General features: G+C 42.1%; 1 protein-coding gene across 3 annotated transcripts in view; it reads left to right on the top strand.

Annotated features, from left to right (window-relative positions):
* TECPR1 (tectonin beta-propeller repeat containing 1) overlaps positions 1–20,377 on the top strand; it is a 1,334,260-nt gene that overhangs the window by 818,968 nt on the left and 494,915 nt on the right. For all 3 annotated transcript variants that reach the window (XM_069645650.1, XM_069645652.1, XM_069645651.1), the window contains exons 12-14: positions 2,904–3,059; positions 8,840–8,989; positions 16,405–16,562. In XM_069645650.1, coding sequence (XP_069501751.1) covers positions 2,904–3,059; positions 8,840–8,989; positions 16,405–16,562 — 464 coding nt within the window. The remainder of the gene's footprint in view (positions 1–2,903; positions 3,060–8,839; positions 8,990–16,404; positions 16,563–20,377) is intronic.

Below are 20,377 nucleotides of genomic sequence, written 5' to 3'. Positions count from 1 at the left end.
GAGGAGGTGCAGCTGGTAGTGTGACTTCTTAGAGACGTCAGAGACATGAGGAGAGAAGGAGCGTGTGGAATCAAAGATGACCCCAGGGATTTTAGCCTCACAGGAGGAGCAGGGAGTAGAGGGGGAGGAAGAGGGAGAGGACAGGGTGTCCGGAGTTTTTGAGCTGAAATGAGAAGCCAGGGCCATGCAGAGGGCCTGGGAGGGGACAGGAGAGGTTGAGACTGCAGCAGGATTGGCCAGCTCCTTGCAAAGTTTAAAGAGTTCGGCCGAGTTGTTAGATGCCACGAAGACGCAGGCTTGGATGTGGGCTCTCTACTTGGTCCAGAATGAGAGCCGATATTGCCTTTGGAGCAGATGGCAGGCCAGTTTGTCAGAGGATGTGCAAGAAGCACGCCACCATTTCCTCTCAGCCATTTATCAAATATTTATCAAAGAATAAAACAATATAACTCATGTAATGTCAAGTAAAGTCAGTAAAACTGACACAGCTTGGTGGGAGGATGTAATACAAATGCAATTCAAAATAAAATAACTGAAAGTGGGGTATGAATAAGAAGAATACAGACGACAGATTGCATTAAGTGCTGAATGTCACATTTAAGAACTGTAGTTTTGAGACCACAAAGAAAAGAAAAAAAGACCAGAAAGAAGTCCGGGAGAAACAGGGAGGGAAGAGAATTCACAGAAGGAAGCATGATTGGCTGTTTTAGACAGCCTGCATATAGGGAAGTCATGCTTCACGATTGTGGTTCTGAAGGTAGAATGGAACCATCTAGCAATACACAGTAGCACAAATGCGTTAGTGATTCAGCAGCATTTCGATTGAAGGGGAAAATAAAGCAGCAACCATTGTAACAGTAGCACAGTATGGTAAGTGCGATCAAATTTTATTGACCCTGACGTGTTGAAATACCTTTAGAGGAGATAGTCAAGAAGCAGACCAGATAAGACAGCACTTCCACCGTCCATGGAGAAAGAAAAAAGGCTTTGATGGGGCACCGTAATCCAGCAGGATAAGAGAAAAGCATAGTGTTCTTACAATGGACAGCTAGAAGCAGCAATATTTAAAAATGTAGGTAATATTAGGTTTCAACGAATGGGTACACTCTGAGTGAAGCCTAAAGATGTGGATGAAGAAATAAAGGTTGGTAAATAACAAGAGATGAGGAACAGCAGGCTTGGACAGTGAACAAGGAAGTGCTGTACCTGAAAAAGGAATTTAGGGTCTGATTCGCAAATAGGTTACTGGTGGTAATCTTCACTTATTCTTCAATGATTCTGTGAGAGGGAGTATTCAACACACAAAGGGGTTATAGGCTGTAGTTCCAACTTAGTCTTGACAATTGAAGAGCAAGGTTGGAGTAAGTCGCATTTGCTACCTGTGTCATCTTTGTGGACTGAATAGTCCTTCTCCAAAACATAGTCACATTTAGTTCTCTGTGATTCAGTGCCTTAGTCTTTGCTGTAAGTAATTTTGGAATGTTTAAAAACATCCAGTACGCAGTAGAACCAAAAGAGATCTTCTTACACTCGATATCTATCACTGATGACCTACAATGATACAAATCAGTGTGATCACATACTGGAGAATATATACAGCCGAGCTCTAAGCCAGATTGGCTAGCAGTTTCTTGTTGGTCTTAAGGTAGGTGATAGGATAGCTCATTGTGGCATGCCACAATGTATGGGGAGAGGGCTTGATCTGGATCACTTCATCAGATAATTCAGATCTCCAGTAAGAAAAAAAGTGAATCATTCCAAGACACAGCCCCTGATGTATCGGTGGGTGGCAAGATGGGCAAAAGAACCTGGAGGTCTCTTATGTTCAAAGCCATTAAGAGAGCAAGTAGTATTAGTAAACAGGAATTGCTGTTATGTAGTATGTGAGGGCATTGCCGCTATCAAGTAGGTCAGGGTGGCAGTCTCGGACTGAAAAATCATCAGAACACTTATTCATAAGTGCACAAAAGGTGATTTGAAGAAAGGTAACTTTGAACTTAAAGGGCTACACTTTTTCCAAAAGCTCGCTTGTCTCTCAACAGATGCAAGATGAGACCGAATGAATTACTCATTTTTCAATAAAGGGAAGACCTACCTGACTTAGAAGTACGACCTGATGGAAGTAACAAATCGGCAGATATAGGAGCAGCTTTTGAAAAAAGAGGTTGGACCGAATTACCGAAGTATGAGGTAGCGTTCATAGAAGTCACAATAGTACTTACATTAAAGGGTTTTGAAAAATATGAGTAAGCGAGTATACTGGTTGACAGACGGGAAATTTCTAGACAGATTTTGTAAATTTTATCCACAAAAAGTGAATGAATGGAACAGGCAATAGAAACAGATTGGGGCAATGATTTGTTCTGTAATCAATCGATCATGGCAGTACTTAATGACAGAAAATCTACAGCACAGTACATTTTTAGATTTACATTTTCTTTTCTTCAGCAAAGTGATGTTTTTTAATATTATTTATGTATATATAGATGGACAAAGATGAAAGGTGCGCAGAAAAAAGCCTCAGTAGAGTCAGTTTGCAATGTGGCACAAACAGACAAAATATATTATGTGTGCAAAGGGTCACAGTTAATATTCATCCAAATTAATTTACAAAAAGTGCTCCTTTTTGATTTAGAACAAAGGTTGGTTTTTAATTTTTTAAGAAATGTTCTCAAAGTTCCAACTCTATTAGGAACCAAACATTCAAAGCTTTTCAGCAATCTGTTTGCGTCATCGTGCACTTTTTGACATGGTATCAAAGAACTGTCAAATACTGTTTGGCAGTAGATAATGTACTAATATAAATTTGTGAAAGGAACACACTTGAACTTGTTTTTCGTTATTTTTAATTTCATAAAACATGATAACCCTCTCGTTTTGCATTTCTCTGTGCTTTGTTGCAGTCAGTATGGGTCAAAACGGGGACACTGCAGTGGTGGAGAGACTGGAAACCTAATAAGTGGATTGATGTCCGAGTGGCACTTGAACAGTTTACTGGAATTGATGGGACGCGAGACAGCATTCTCTTCATTTACTATATGTACCACGAAGAAAAGAAGGTACAGTAAATCACCCGAATATATCAGACCTGCACTCAATGAATAGTGGCAGTATTGATCAGAAAGATTTTCTGTTATCCTGTTACCGTGTTTACCTGTTTGCTGTTAATCTGAGATACTAACTTTATAACTATATACAAATATAGCCAATTTTCCTGTATTTTCATTGGGTGTGAATGATGTTTATTGCAAAAAATATAGAATTTTACTTGAAAATGGAAATCTTAACCTGTAGATCAACGTCATTCTGCGTATGAAAATACCACACATGGCATTGATACAGGTTTAGATTTCCATTTTCAAATTAAATTCTAGATATTTTAAATTACACATCCTGTGTACCCGGAGCAGCTGCATCAATCCCAGAGAATACAGGAAATGTCGCTTTTTCTAATGTATATGGCATAAAGTAACCCCTACTGTACATTATAAGGATATTGCAAGTCACAGAGGAGCTCTTTATCTCTCCAATTGACCAATTGTAGGAATAATCGCCTCTCCCAATTGTAGGAATAATCACCTTTGCTCTGTTTGTCTTTTGCACCCTCTTCCTCTCTCAAAATATTCTTCCTCCCTTCTCCCCCCTTTTCTCTCCACGTAATCTTCCTCCTATAAATAGTTATTCTCCTCCTCTCCTTTCCTTTCACCTCCTTCCAATGAACTGGTCTTCTGAACACTGCTTTCCTCCTCTTTCCGCCCTGTTGCTTCCTGCTATTTCTCTTGCTCTCTCCTTCAGCCTCATCCGAACTTGCACCATCTCCAAAAACCCAAAGACTTCCTTCCTTTAATGGTGACCCTGCCCTGCCTCCTCAGGTCTCACTGGTTGAACTGGGCTCAGGTGTGTCGCACCGTGTTTTCTGATTGGTTTGTAAGAATGGACCCAGGGTCTCCCAGCTGTACTCTTTGCCACCGTCCCCTACGCCCCTTGTTGCATTATCCTGCAAGGTGAGTCGAGAGAGATGGGCTGTACATTGATGTAGACTAGAGTGTGAAGAGGAGATGCACTACTGTATCGTATCCAGTTGACAGCATTGGGTTCCCCCTTGCCTGTTTGCATAGGGTTGTAGAACCTGGTTGTGTGTTGTGATAAATACCCTCCTCTCCACAAGCTCCTTTCGTTCGAGTTCCAGGGCTCTGAACATTTCTGTCAATTCTCTCCAGTTTGAAGACTGTTTTTTTCCCTACATGGTATTGTGCCTGGACTGATTGGTATCATGACATTGCAACCTAACCCTTTGTATTGGCATCTGCTACGAATATCAGAGACGTTCGAGTCAAAATCATATATACAGTTAGATTTGTAACATTGTCTGAATATCTGGCAACAAGTTTCTCAAGTGTATATGTCTTGAAAAGATATCTTTGGAATTTAAATGTTTTTAAAACATATTTTCAGGAAGTTGAGGTGAACCCGGTCTTAGGTTTAAGTGTGTTCCTGTATCATCTTCAAGACCTTCTAAAGTCTGGACACCAAGCCTGACAGTGATGGGCAGTTCAGGAGACTGCAATGGAATCGCTTTAATTCCTTGATTCCTAACACCAGTGAATCAGGCTAGAGTAAAAGAGGCATGCGATGCTACAGAGCCCATTGAGCAGTTGTTCATGCTGCTATGTCTCCCCAAAAATGTAGCCAACATCTTGCCGTAGCTTTTGGAAGTGCTAATATCTGCTCCAGATGTTGTTGGAGAGTCAGACCTCGGGGAAGCAGGAGGAAGGCTTTTCCAGTTCTGTACAATTGTCTGTACAGAATTGGGGAAAAGCCTTCCTTCTACCCATATGAACTGCATGTTTTATCGCAGGCTCCTGGTTGACTTCATGAGGTTTATTTGGAAAGCATGTAGTTTTAGGACTGTACAGTCTCTGTTGATTTATTTGATGAATTCCGCAGAAGCCGCTTAATTGAGTAATTAGTGCCAACATCTATGTACGCACTCTCGGAGCTCACAAAAGCCTGACTATTAGAACTTGCTACTGATAAATTACCTGAAACTCATGAAAGCAAAGGAACTTCTGGTGGTAAGAGCACTTCAGAATATGCAGGTAATCTTCTTTGAGGTCCACAGCAGCCAACCACCCACAGGAAGGATTGAGGCTAAGGCTATGACATGCCGTGGGGCTTCCCTGCGAAAAGGCAATAAGCTGGAAATCGATTTAACTTCTTCAGATTTAGCTCAGGACTGACCCAAAATAGAATGGAGAAAAACACTCCAGGTACGACAGAGCTTGCTGGCAAGTGTATTTTGCATCATAATTTGTATCCCTTGGTGTAATTACTCACATTTTTCCAATACTTTAAGCAAAGTGGCCATATAATCTTGGTATTGCTCGCAACCTGGAGGAAGTCGATAGAATATGTTAATTTGTACCCGTTCACAAAACCAAGAGTCTATCCTGCCATGCTTCTGAAAGTTGTCGAATTCGACCTCTGAATGGTATAGTTTGAAAATATTCATGCTTTTGGAGGCACCTGGGCAGAAGGAGGAAGGGCATTCAAAGAGAAGAACTATGAAATCCCAGTAAGATGTAAATAATTGCCCAGTGAATACTGCACCATCGCCACAGCTTACCTGCGGTTGGGATACCTTCTCTCCCTCTTGAGGGTGTTCATCCCCTATTGGATTAGCACTGCTTCTGGAGCGTCTTGTGGTTTCACTCCTGGATCTGTAGGAATAGTCTCATTCTCCTTCGAGGCCTCTGCTGCCAAATCATGCACCAATTTGATTATTTACACCTCTGACATGCACTACTCGGGTCCACAGACATCTAGATGAGGAACAGGAGATGTATCTTCTCTTTTCAGTACATTTTCTTGAACCCATCACTGCGCTAAAAAACAACGAGCCATGAAAAGTGTGGAAGCCAGCTTAAAACACCTGGTAGCGACCAATCTTGTTACTTGTTCCTATTAGCCTTGTTAATATTTTCTGTGCTGACTCCGATCCACCATTTTGAAACCTTTGCTAGAAGCCAGCACAATCATTCTAACATCACTGTTAGTATTGACAGAGCCAAACTGTTCAACCAATTGCACAAAATTGCTGAAGTTTCTGGTATATAGCTGCAAGACCACTCACTATATAAAATGGAAACCACATGCACGTGTGTGAGGCCAGCATACTAGATTTGTCACGAGGGGTGGGGTAGTCCCTAACATTCTGGGGTATGAGGCCAACCAGGAATCCATACACAGCTGGACCTACCCTGGCATCAGAGAGACACCCCAATTCCTGCCTCCTCCCCTGATACAAGCATGTCTGTTTGAAGACCGTTATCTGCAGCCTTGCCTCGAAGTAAGAATGCTCACCAGTATTTTCTATCAATTGCAGATGCTGTCAAGCTGTAGAACGAGAGTGAGGAACAGAAAACCAAAACATCAGCTTACCTGATGTACCAACAGAACGAGACAGCAAAGACAACCCCAGCGCTGCGGAGGCCTGATCACAGTAGCCGTCTGGTGAAAGAGGGAGAGACAGGCTGCAATCATGCACTGCTACAACATAGAGACCCATCATGAGGGACCAGCACAGTCTGCTGGCCAGTCTACATCCAAAAGCAGCAATCCCCTACAACATCAAGGACTATTCCACAATCTTACGGAGCTGGTCCCGGGAAGCGGACCGCAAAACACGAACTTGCATCCTGGGAGAGGAAGACCAGTCTGCATTGGCCAGAGAGAGCTGTCCAAAATAGTAGAGGGGGGGGGCATTTAAGCAGGAGTCTAGAAACAGAAAGTTTGGGTTATTTGGGTGAGGTCAGCAGTGGAGGAGGTAGTGGACCAAGAGGCCAGCAGGAGGACGGAAGAACCACCAGGTTGTGGAGGAGATTGTTTGAGCGGGTGAGATTGGCTGGGGGTGAAAAGAGAGAGAGAGAGAGAGAGAGAGAGAGAGAGAGAGAGAATATGAATTGTAGGGAGTGAAAGTGAATTGACTGGTACACACTGAAAGAAGGTTGTTTGTGTGGTTTGGAGGGTGGAGTGGTAGGAGGAGAGTAGTAGTGGCAGGAGGAGAGTAGTAGTGGTAGGATGAGAGTAGTAGTGAAGCATACTGGGAGGATGAGAGTAGTAGCAGGAGGAGAAAAGTAGTAAAAAGGGGAAGTGGAGTGTGAGGAAGGGTAACATCAAAGGGTGGAGGTGAGTGGTAGGTGGAGTGAAACATTAGAAGGACAGAGGATTAGAGAGAGAGGTAAGCAGAGGGAAAGGTAGAAAGAGGGGAGGGAAGTGGTAAGCATAGCCGTGAGTGACTTTAACCAAATCAAAGAGAGTAAGTGCAAAGCACTCTCCTATTTCCTGTAGAGCACTGACCTTTGGCTAGAGTAGGGAACACTAACCAGGGGTTATGGAAGTCAAGAGAGGAAAGGCCCTATGGCCCACATTTTAATAAACACAGTTGAACTGTCTCTGAGACGTCGTGTATTCTTTGAGCCATCGGTGGCAGCGTGTTACAATCTTTTTAAGAATTGTTACACCGCGACTCCTGACAGTGGAAACAGTGCATGATTCATTATCCCAGGTTCATAGTCTGCAACAGCATATCCCTGTCCACTCTTGTAACTTATTGTACATGCAGTGCTGAGACAAGACCGCCTGCATGCTGGTGTTCATTGCTAAGAGTGCAGGTGAATGGGACTGTCCCATTTCCAGAGAGGGAAAGGGAGGTGGCTGAGGGTGCGAGCCACAATAGTGGGACTTTTAATATGTTACATTCTGTGAGAGTGCAAGCTAGAGTGTGGTGGAAGACAGTAGCATTATGGCTGGGAACACCTGACCAACCTTAAATTGATCACTTCTTTAAAGATAAAACATACGAGGAGGAGGGGTATCATGGAGGTATGTTTAGGTTTGGAAAAGGTTTGTAGAGTAGTTCTGTTTGGATGGCGGGTTGCCTTCACATAGTAAGAACTGAGGAAAACCCCATAGTTTGGAATAGTAGAGAGCTGAATTGCAGATAGCCGAATGAATAAGGGACTAGTTGTATTTCTGCTGGCATTCTTAAAACCAGGCAGTATTTGTAATACTGAATGTCTTTGCTGACTAAACCTATCACACTTAGTAAAGTAGATTCCTCATGCACTATTTTGGAAATAGTTAATGTGGTAAAAATGGCACAATGAGGGTTTGAAGCACCTGCTCAAAATTTGAGGTATTTACCCATAATTGTACATCAACAAAAAGGTGTGGGTAACAATGTTTTGTCCAATAATCGGAAGGATGTGGTAGCTCACCTCTTCCCCTGCCGGCCAAAAAGATGAGGGGAATCAACAAAAGCGTTACGGTTGAGAACTTTTCGGATGATCACAATTTCAACCCCTTTCTGCATTGAAATATAAAATGGGTAGAAGGGTCATGATAGACACTTCTCTTCATTTTTCTTCAAGGGCGTTCTGAATGTGTGTTTAAAATGTATAGACACCCAGACATTGGGTATTTGAAAAAAAACTATATGCAGTATTTCTGGAATATGTCATGTCGAACACGACCAGAGGCAGAAAAGGCATAAGCTCTGTTGGCGACTCAGGATACCATAGCCAAACATGCTTATTTGTTTGCTTTCAGTATTCCTAACAGGATTGAAGCTAAATTGCGAATGACTCCTCAAGTGTGGCGAAGTCCCTTCAACGGTAACATCTGCTATTCCTCAGATTTCTCTTTCAGTTCATATTTTATTGTATTATTATTATTATATTTGTGCGCATGGTTTTGGTCATTTAACTTTTTACATTATGTCGGTAATTTTCAAGAAAGTCTGCGTTTCTGTTTAGAATTTGGTTCTTTGATTTTACAGTACCTACACGTATTCCTCAATGAAGTCACAATTCTGGTGCCAGTTCAAAACGAGGCAAAGCACTCTTTTGCGATGTACACACCTGAGAGGACGAAGCAGAGATGGCCCATACGAATTGCAGCTGCCACAGAGCAAGAAATGCACGACTGGGTAACAATAACCTTTTTAAAGCAGTAACATTATATTTTTATTGTATAGTTGTACCACACAGCTTCAGATCATTTTAAGCAGAATGTCACTCAAGTTATGTTATCAATGCACTCCAGTCCTTAATCTAGAGCTGGTCTTCCCATTGGGTGCTTTGTCTAACCGTTGCTTCAAACCTGATAAATATTATGTTTTGTTACTCAACTTTTATATTGCATCAGCCATCACCATAATCACCTTATCGCACAGTGGGCTCTTCCAAAACTTGGCGTTCCTATGGCTTCTATCAACTTCTACAGAGACAGTACTCTTTCCTCTAAATACCCCCATCAGATATATGTACACACGAGGTATTACATGAAAATTCTGGGTAAACGAGCAGGAAACCCCCAAGAAAACGATCTGCGGCTGTAGGAAGAAAGAGAAGATTGACTATTACTAGTGAGTACAGAGGGCAATTTAAGGGTTCCATGTGTTAGAATCGCGGCAAAAATGGCTGTGAATACAAAATATTGCGGCAAAAAGGCTGTGGTTTTGCCACCGCAGTCCATGCAAAGAATGCGGGGTCACCCCCGCATCCCCGGCTCCCCTTAAATGGTATAGTGGGGTACACCTTTTCTTGGTCAAACCACTGCATTTTTGCTGCGATTTTTGGCACAGGCAATATTTTTGCCGCGATTTTATCACTGCGTACCAATTTAAATGCCACCTCCCTTAGATGCAGAATGAGCGATTTGACTTACCTGGGGTAAACTAGATACATGTGAGTATAGATGAAACCAGAACAACACTGTGTCCAGTAGAAATCCAGCTGTATAGTTTCCATAGGTCAGGTAGCCATCCAGAAGATCCACAAGCTGTAATCGCTTTAACCTGTCCAGGGCATAGTTCGCATGGACTTCAACTCGGGACCTCAACCCGATGGAATGAGGACGCTCACTAAAGGAAGCCGTCTCCTTGACAGAAGACAAGTAGACCCCAACAGGAGACGGAAGAGTCCAACGGGAGCAGAAAGGAAAACCCAGGAAATAACTGCAAAACATTTGTAGAAGGTCCCAGAAAAGTTTAGTAGTTTGTAAGAAAACCTACCAGTGCCCTGACAGACTGGAGGAAAGACAAAGCAATCCAATAAACACAAGCCATGTCCAACACCAAGGGAAACAAAAGAAAACAAAATCCACTTAGGGTCCTAAGAAACTATTGAGAAGCTAAGTGGCTGATGTACCGAAAGTGTCTTTATTTGTGGGGTATCTGGAAAACTGTGGGACTTATTTTGCAACAACTAGCGTATTGTGTTCTCATCCAGGGTATCCAGACGTAATCTCGGGAGAAAAGGGGAAGGGAAGGTGTGAAGAAATGAGGGAAAGAGGGTGCAGATAAAAAAACATTGGGATTCAAACAAGGTGGGACTCGAGAAAGGAAGAAGGATAGTGTTTGTGATAGCTTGGTGCATATCGATCGAGTCCAATTAGATCATTGGGCAGGATTGCAGATATCATGATGGCCACTTCTAAGGTGTCTGTAGCAGCAGCGAATATTTACACAAGGGCAGTTTCAGAGAGAGAATTATCTATATATATATAAGTCAAAAATTGCAGGTTTGTGGCTTGGTGAAGCATTGGCGTATGGGAGGCGAATGGCCCTGAGAGGCGAAGGTGAAGGCAGGTAGCATTCCAGAAGTTTCCAAATTGTTGCTATATAAATAGGTGCGACAGGTATTTCTGTTAATCTCTTATGAATAGTGCTAAAGTGTTATTTCACGAGTGGCTGTGTGAACGAGCAATCCTTGCTGCTAAAAATTATCCTGTCAATGAAATTAGCAATCGGATTCAGGAAAAGCTTCCAGGCACTTTGACTGAGTACAATTTAATCGGTGTGGTGGTGGATACTGATGAAGCCATAAACTATCCAACAGAATTCCTCAACTCACTCGACCCCCTGGGAAGCCACCACATCACTTTCGACTGAAAGTTGGGTCACCAATCATGCTGCTTCGCAACCTCAACCTACCTAGGGTGTGTAACGGCACAAGGCTTGTGTCAAAAAAATGCTGCCCAATGTAATTGAAGCAACAGTGTTGACTGGGAAGTGAAAAGGAGAAGAAAATAAATACAAATACATAAAATAAATGCATTTATCCCTGCATTTCACTCATTATAACAGATATGCAATTCAGTTTCAAACGCCTACAGTTCTCAGTCAGGCTGGCATTCAGTGTTTTATTTTTTTTAATTTATTGTGCAATTAGCTTCAGCCATTTAAAACGTTAAGCACACATTTTAAAATACACAATTACATTACAATTCAGTACATATCCTAAAAAAATACACTTTGAGTTATTACAATTCTCAACAACATATACAGTCTGCATCATCAATACATCTCAATATTTCCTTTTCCTTACATAATAATCATAAAAAGAAACCGTATAGCTGTTTGCAGGCCTTTATCGTACTTCCATTCCATCAACAACTAGATCGCCTTCTTCTGAATCTCTTTCCAAATTTCAAATGCCGCTGTATATGCCACTACCGATGTTGCCCCATATATATATGAACAAAATTGGTCCCCTGAGCAAACATTTGAAAATGTTTCGTATCCCCTAGTATATAAATGATTCAGAGAGTTGCAGCCTGTTAAAACATGCCGACATGTTTCAATCTCTTTATTACACAGTCTACATAATCTCTCTAAGTAAGGGATATTTGACCATGCTCCTATACATTCCTGTGTGAGCAGCACGTTCATTCATAAATATAGAATAAACCTCTTAAGCTACATACTGCTTAATTTCCTCAAATATTGAGAAGCAGTATGGATAGCCCAGCCCTGACATGCCAATTATTGATATCGCGACTTCTTATGTAAGTTGAGTACATTATTTACCATATCCCAGAGCCTAGCTTTCTTTTTTTTTCCACCTCATAATTGGGATCTTGTTCCAATATGTCAGGTTAAAGTTTCAATTGTTCTATAAATAGGGTCTCCGAATTTCTAATTGCTAGCAAAAAACTATTTTTGCCTGGGTTATTCCAGGCATTCGGTATCATGATAAACAAGACACAGGGCCGGTCAATCAAGTGCACTGGTACCAACTTGGAATCTCCATGTTTCTCCAAGGGCAGTTATATGTTGCGTGTTCTAGCGTGGTTTCCAGGGACCAGTTGTCTATCTTTGCTTCAACTGGCAAAACAAAATGTGTCTTTTATAAACAAGCCTTACAATGAACATGTACTTGCTAATATTTAGCTTTAGGTCCATAGTTGGCACTGTCAGCATCATGTCACCCATCATGCTACTCAGGAACCTCCATGTCGTTCTCACGTACACTTATACGTTTCAGGATGAGTTTTCAAGAAGAACACAAAATGGTGTTCTGTAGTCTTTCTAAGAAACATTTTTTAAAATATCAAATAATCAAAAAATGTAATGAATTTTTCTTTTCACCTTTCTTATGGAGCCTTTCTGAAAGGCATAAAGCTACCATAAGAGATTTCTAACAGATAGTACCAAAGAAGAAATTAAATCCGGTGCAACACCGGGTATATCAGCTAGTGTAGTAATAAAAGTAGTGTGAGGATGTGTGATGGACTGGAGATGTGTTTGATCAAGTCCTTGAAGTGTGTCAGTTTTTATTTCGTAAAACACTAACTCTAGAATATGAATTCTGGGACTGCCAGGCCCATTGGCTAAGTCAAGAATAGACTGCGTGAAAGGCAAATGTGGATGGCGACAAACATAGTAAGTGTAGAGTGATGGGGCAGATCTATGTCTTTCTATATGCAGTGACAGTCTGGCATCCTTTGTGTGATGTGTTTTAGCTATATGAGTATGTCTTTGGTTCAGGGTCAGTCAGGCTTTGCGGTCGCCTGCAAAACATGTCTGTCATTCTTAGCCTATGTGCATTGCAGAATGCTCAAAGGAGCTAGAGAGAAAATACCCTTCTTCTTACTCCCTAGTCCCAAATGGCCATGAATAGCCAGCTTCCATCAAGAGGAAAGATGGGAAAACTACTGGTACTCTTAAATGTGGGTTGGTTTTAAAATGTGGCTCCTCTAGTTAATTAAACAAGAGTGTCGGAGCCCCTCTAGTGAGGACAAACATGGTTCAAATAACCTGTTCTATGGAATTTCTTCCACTCTGGAGACTCCACAACCAAGGTTTAAGCTCACTACACCCTTCATGCATATACGAACTTCATGCTAAAGAGAAAAACAATGGTTAGTTTAAGTAAATTGCAATTAACGAACAAAGTGTTGGTTAGCCCAGGTTTGAACAGAGGTATTTCTTGTTTTTTAAATAAACATCATGACAAGCACCCTTTTGGACATGCTTTTTTGTGTTAGAATCTTAGACATAGGGATAGTTCAGGTTCATCTTGTGAGAAATAATGTCAATTTCCTATATTTCGGAACTACCACAGACCCCTGAAGCCTTCCCCTTCTTAGTCTCCAGGGTATAATTCTTGACAATCCTAGGGATGTTTCTCTCCCCAATCCGAGAGGTATCTCTCTCCGTAGTCCTAAGAGTGGCTCTCTCCCTAATTATAGGAGTTCTTGCTCTCCAATATGCGGGTTCTGTCGCTCCCAAATCTCTGGGATATGCCTCTTCCCAACCTCTGGTGTGTATCTCTCCTCAATCTCTGGTGTATGTGTCTCCAATCCTAGGGTATCTCTCTCCCCAACTTCTGGGGTGTATCTTTCCCCAACCTCTAGGGTGTAGCTCACCCAATCGTAGGGTGTCTCTCTCCTTAACCTCTAGGATGTATTTCTACTGAACCACTGGTGCATCTCTCCCTATTTTTAGGAGCACCTCTCTCCTTCACATTCCCTTAATATTTGTTCTCTGTGCGTACCTGCTCCCAAGCTGTTTACTCTCCTCCTTTCCAACTCTCCTCCTCCACAGTTTTCTCAATAACCTGCTCTCGTCTCTTCCATCTTGGCTCCTTCTCCTTCATTCTCTCAGTCATCACCTCTCTTCCAGCCACCTCCAAAGCTCTCTCTTCTTCTGCTCCAGTTTGGATCTTCCACTTCTCACTACTCACTCCAAAATACCTCAGTCCCCCTTTTCCATGTGTGCATCATATACACTCCCAGCCCCTCCCACAAGTTGGTCTTCAGTCCAGAATCTGCAGGTGTTGGAGTCCGGCCCCTCGCGAGTTTACTCTACGTTATTCCCTGAGTGGTGTTTCTTGGCAGCTTGTCTTTCTGGCTGTGCTCTGTCTAGCTCCGCGGACCGAGGCTTTTTCACAGTGGTTCTTCACCTTGGAATCTCAAAGTATGCAGCTGCCTCGAGGGAGCGTGAAGTTGTCTGCAGACCCTGTGCATATTCTCTGCAGCTTCCTGGGGCCATATGGTAATGTATGGTTGACAAAGCTGTTCCGTTCGCTGGATCCCATGCCCAGAAACAAACTGATGTGAGTGTGGTGTTTACCAGTTGACACCAGTCGTTAATGGCCTTGGGAGTCACTGGTTGGTAAAATGGGAGAATGCAGTAGTATTCCTCACGCTTGTGTCCACAACTCTGCCACCATTCTTAACCCTCCTAAGAAGACCATGCTCACTACCATGACCTTAGGACAAGTCCCCACCAAGGTCACAGGTGGGGTTGCTCATGGGGTTCTTTTCATGCCATCCCAGGCACTACCTCAATTAGCTTGAGGTGGCACCCAGACACCACCAGCTCACCTCTTTACCTTCACCCTATTTATTGGGTATTTATAATGCGCCTATACACAATGTGTCGTAGATTTGAGGTCTCTCATTTCACCCCTTCTGGATCAGGCTGGGTTTGGGGTCAGCTTTCAGCATTTTCTAGAAGTGATAAATTGGCTAGGCAATCCTCTGGGAACCATGTAGATACTGCCGTATCAGTGTGGAAATGAGTATGACAATGTGCTTAACTCAGGCATATCACTTTTGAAACTGGCATGATAGCTTTCAAGAGGTAATGCGAAACTGGCATGATTATCTTAGGGTGGTAGAGTGATAACTAGTGTGACAGTGTGCTTAACTCTGGAAACAGTTACAGGGCACTTTTGCTGAAGCAATGTGAAACTGGCATGATAATTCCATGGGGGCACTGTAGACATTAACATGACAATATGCCCAACTGGGGCAATACCTTGGTGACACTATTAAAACTCGCATGAGCATATATGGTGGAGCAATGTAGTAGTAATTATAATAGCATCCTGCAATAATTGAAAGATATTATTGTCATCTGTCTGGTTTATATGAGCAATATGCGGATGTACTTTGAAATATATAAAGATTATGATAGCAGTTCCTTTGCATATAATAGCAATTCTAATTTCTTTTTTGTAATTACTATTCTGATTGTATTATATTAACGAGCACCGCAATAAGATGTGTAATATAGCATAAAGTCTACTGTTGAATGATTTATTGGCATTTATATGTATACAGTAGTGGTATACTGCATCAGGCACTTGTTTAGTGATGTGTCAAAATGTTTTGTCTACTACTCTGCACTCCATTCTTATATTGGACACACAACTTGCTGACGGGCACATGCATTACTGCTCCCAGGTACAGTGACATACTTGCCAAGTGGAGTATTGGAATATATCATGTGGTAGCCTTTAGAAATCCTTGCTATTTCTAGGGGTTTTTAACCAATTTCTGTTGAAAATGTTAGTTTAAAATGCACAATTTGGAGCTATTATTTTGAAAATGCTCTTCTAAGCTGATCTGAAAGCAAGCTCTCTTACTTAGGTCGCTCCTTTGCTTCTATTAATGGCAGTTTTCTGCTTAACCTATTTCAGACTTCATCTGCTGCCACTGGGCATGCACAAGGAATCTGTCGCAAAGAAGGGTTACACACAATGGAAGCACAATACTGGGGCACTTAAAGCTACAGAGTAAATGTTTAGTCCATATTACTCCTGCCGATGAGTCCCTGAGAGGACAAAAGGCATATGGAAAGTTTCAAGATCTTTTGAAATATTGTGCTCATCAGCTGAGTGTCTGTTTTAAAGTGGAACTGCCTCACAGCATGGTTCTCTTCTAGGCGTTGGATTCCTTACAACATTGAGAAGTATTTTAGAAATTCAATGAAAATTAGACTTTTGAGTGATAACTAGTTAAAAAAATGTTAATCGGCTGTCAAAATCACAGCAGCTAATGCACAGGGAAGACTGGAATATAAGGCAGATTGCCACACTAGAATGAACTTAGACACCCGAGTGACTACTTTCATACCCATGCCTGCTGCTTGTGCCTTGAATATTTGATTATTTCTGTAACTTACCACTGAGTGGGATTTTAACACAATTTACTCTAAATCTTCGACTCCTCACAATTGGTGAATTATCTCAAAATAGTGGATAGAGCCTATTATCTTTTACATGAGAAATACATATTTGATACATAATGTGTGACTGTTTCCTTTGCTAGATGACTCTACTCAGTGGATCCTGTTCAGAAAGTCGAAGGGTTCTGGGGCCCCCATCCCACCAAGCTATTTGGTCTGTTACCTGCAAAGGAGACATCTTTGTTTGTGAACCAAGCTCCCAACTAGAAGCTCCAACAAACCCAGAACCATGTGATCAAATGTAAGTTGTATTGGCATTCAAATGCCCAATCACGTAAAGGCAGATTTTTTACCTTCAATCGTAATTATTCAGCATATAACTAACGTAGTCACCAAATGTTAAGTAGGGATATCTCTCGTTCCCATACATGTCTCTTGCGCTTATTTGCATGAGTAAAATTAATCGCATAAACTGTTTATGAAGTATGTCATTACTTTTTTTCACCTCTATTAGATATAGGTTCTATGTAATGGGTAGGACACAGTATAGTGATATATATATATATATATATATCTTTCTTTTTAATACATATTTATGGGACCCCTGAATATTTGTTTCCATCATTCAATGGTAAATTTATGATCACCTGACTTGAAGGGTTGTCACACGATGTTCGTAGGCTATATGCTCTATCAATGCCATTAGAAACCAATGAATTAACTCACAGTTTGTGCTCTATATTCTTCAGTCTTAACATTATAGCATCTGTCTTTAATAGGTTAACTTCCAATGCATTGTATCTTTCATATACATTTAACTTTCTTTTGATGGATAACTAGGACGGTTTAAAAAATGAAATATTGACTGAACTTTCATGAGTAATGAAACCTCATACAGCGCTTTCACTGTAGGTTTGGTCTGTACATTCTCTGTTTCTTCCCTCAGGTAAATAGATGTAGATTCTGTACCGCAAGTGCAGTCACTATTTCATACATGAAATATGTATGTATGATAGGGCCATCTGTTAGGTGTAGCCTCCTGATAAAAAAGAAATTGCAGATACAAAGTGAAGTTGGATTCAGCAGTAAGATATGCTTTGTGAAACAAATACACTTGCCACATAAACTACTGGTCAAAAGTTGTGTTAGTGGTTACAGCTTGATTGGTTTCTGGCTCATGGGTGTGTAGCTCTATCACGCACTATATAGTAAACGTCTGCTATACACTGGCCAAAAGCGCACCAGGAACGAGAAGACGAAATGGCTATCTTCTAGGAACAAAGTTGCATGCAACCCGAAGAGCGCTCTTGAGAAACTCTGTAGCAGCTTGTTGCGATTCCCTCCTTCAAAAAATAGCCATTGTCATGGGAACATGATTTTGCATTATACAGACTGCTATTATTACCCCTAGTCTTATTAGTATCAAATTATACTGGTCAGAGAAATTACAGTATTAATCTGAATTACTGCTAGACCTGAAACCATACTTGGAAGCCATGAGGTTTTATTGCACACAATAAAGCCTCATGTTAAAACTATATTGGTATTCACAATTTTCTGTCCTATCTGGTGGCAAAGCACTACTAACTACAATTGGATGTTAGGTATTACTAAATATAAAGCATCATATTGACAAAGGAATATGTTGTGGTAGCAACATGAAGAATGTCTTGGCCACCTGAAGTAAGGACACGTGCAGACTTGAACTCTTCTGGTGCAGGAAGGAAAGAACGAGAAGACAGGTCTTTTCTGTCTATGTCCCAAGACTCTGGAACCACCTCCCCGTCAACATCAGACTTGCCCCCTCGCGTCTACAGTTCCGGAAGGCTCATGACCCTCCTCTTCAACTAACAGCTCCTTCCTTACACCTAAGTACACACACCCTCCACTCCACACCATAGCTGAGACTGGTTGATGTATTCCCCACTGTTTCCTTCCCTGATTGCTTGTAGATCCTTTGCTTCCAAACTGACCGCTCTCCTCCCCTCTTTAGCTCCCCGCTCACTTGTTTCTCTGCTTCTTTCACCATGTTCTTTCCCCCTATGATTTTAAAGCACTCTTTTGCTTCCCAAAGCTAGATCTGTGCTCAATAAATACCCTAATAATAATAATAATAATAATAATAATAATAATAATAGTGTTTAATAAATGTGGTAAACTTACCATTCACTAAGATGGATTGCAAAGGCTAAGACATCAGCCCCTCCCTCAACTGACACCAACTACCCAGAGCCCAATCCAGAAAGGCCCTTTGTTGTGGCACATACACCCACTATCTATGTGTGAAGCAGGGACTTTCCAAGATTGAACTGACCCCATAACAGACCTTTTGAGCAAATTCAGCAAGAAACCTTTCTTCTATAGAAGGTAGAACATGTATATAGCTATGGCAGATTGGGCACTTGGGGAGAGTAAGGATCGCTTCAGCCATTTTGGATCTCCCAGTATGCTGAGCAACTGGGAATTGTTACCAAAGAGGTAGGAGACCCCTGAGGATGTTGTCCATATCGTACAAGAGGTAAGGGCTTGGAAACCATAAATCCTGTACTAAGACGTGTAATAAAAAGGGTGGAACCTACCCACTCTGTTGGTTACTTGTGGGAGTTTAAAGATCTTAGAGCCTCTGTCCCTGCGAGTGAAGACCGGAGAGTAAAGAAGGGAGAAAGACCCTTTTCTTAATGTCCTTAAGCAACTTAAGAGTTGGAGAGCCAAGGAGCTTACCTGCTATACAGAACAGATACCCTCAGGTGGGCAGTGCGTCTAGTGGTGCCTCAGAAGATTTAACCCTGAGTGGGAAGAACGGAAGAGAGTGCCAGTTTGAGACGATATCGGAAGAGGAACCTCTAGCATCTGTCCCAGGCCGAGGGATCAATAGATGGATTGAGATCAGATTAAGATAAGTTTCAAACAAAAATAGTTTATTTCACCCAAACCTCTGGGGTTGGAGCAATGATATGGATTAAAGCAAAACATCTAACCTTACCATAGTGTTTTGTGTTCAAGGAGAAATAGACAGGTGAGATGAATGTTCACAGAAGCAAATACTAATCTCCAATAAAGCCATGGTAATAAGTCCCTGGGTCCTTTCTTATAGTGATTTACGGTCACGATGAGACTCCCCCGAAGGAATTATTCAAAGTCATAGTACTTTTAGGATGCGTGGCTTGTGTTTTCAGTGAATCCTTCAGGCCCTCCATTAGCCCACTAGGATGTTTTCATTGAATGCTTCAGACTTTGGTTCAAAATAATTCCTGTTCTACAGCATGGGGTCTGGCATGGATTCACATGCTCATGAATATTCCCCGTCGTCAGGCTGGGAATCCTCGGTAAAGAAAAAATCTGTTTCATTTTCGTTTCTGAACTGTCTTTCTCCTAATAACCAATCACTGGTTTCTGGGTCATACTGCCCCCAGCCAATGACTGCCCTCTACCTAAGCCCCTCCTCTGGCAGCCATCTTCAGATTTTTACTGCACATTCAAGTGTTGGGAGTCCTCGTGCTATAGCTCTCGAGCTTTTACTGCGTTTTGCGATTTTTCAAGGAGTTTAATCTCATTTTTTCGGTCAATCGAGCCTCAAGCTTCACCATTTCTACTTCCGATCAACGGGAACCCGTTTCGGAATTTTCTACGCCCCTCAAGGGCAAAGTTTTCGTCAAGTTCCGCTTCTTGGAGGATTCCAGAAGATCTTTCAGGCCTACCCCGCGTGGACATGGCCCAGGATAAAGGGAGCACAACGCCCGGATCCAAGGTGTTCAGGAGCTGCCCTGGATGCGGATTGCAGAATGTCTTCAAGGAGGACGAGAATTCTAGATGCCTCTGCTGCTTTCACAAAGACAAAACGCACGTGGAGAAGGACTGTGCGTTTTGCAAGAACATGTCGGAGCGGACCATGAAGGATCGGCGTTTCCGCCTCACCAACTGGCTGGAGGGGAAGAGCCTAGCAGCAGGTGAGAAGAAGAAGAGGTCCGAGCGGTCTTCTAAGACCTTTGAGGGCGCCCCGGCGACAGGGGCCCAACAAAAGGCAAAGCACCGCGAGTCCGCGGGCACCGGAAGCGCCGAATGGTCGGGCTCCTCGGCTGCCAGGCAGGGCACACTTTCACCGACGCCATCAACCAC

The sequence above is a fragment of the Ambystoma mexicanum genome, chromosome 2p (assembly GCF_040938575.1).
Source record: "Ambystoma mexicanum isolate Mex_15411 chromosome 2p, UKY_AmexF1_1, whole genome shotgun sequence".
In the NCBI taxonomy this organism is placed as follows: Eukaryota; Metazoa; Chordata; class Amphibia; order Caudata; family Ambystomatidae; genus Ambystoma; species Ambystoma mexicanum.
This window is presented reverse-complemented; position numbering and strand designations above follow the sequence as displayed.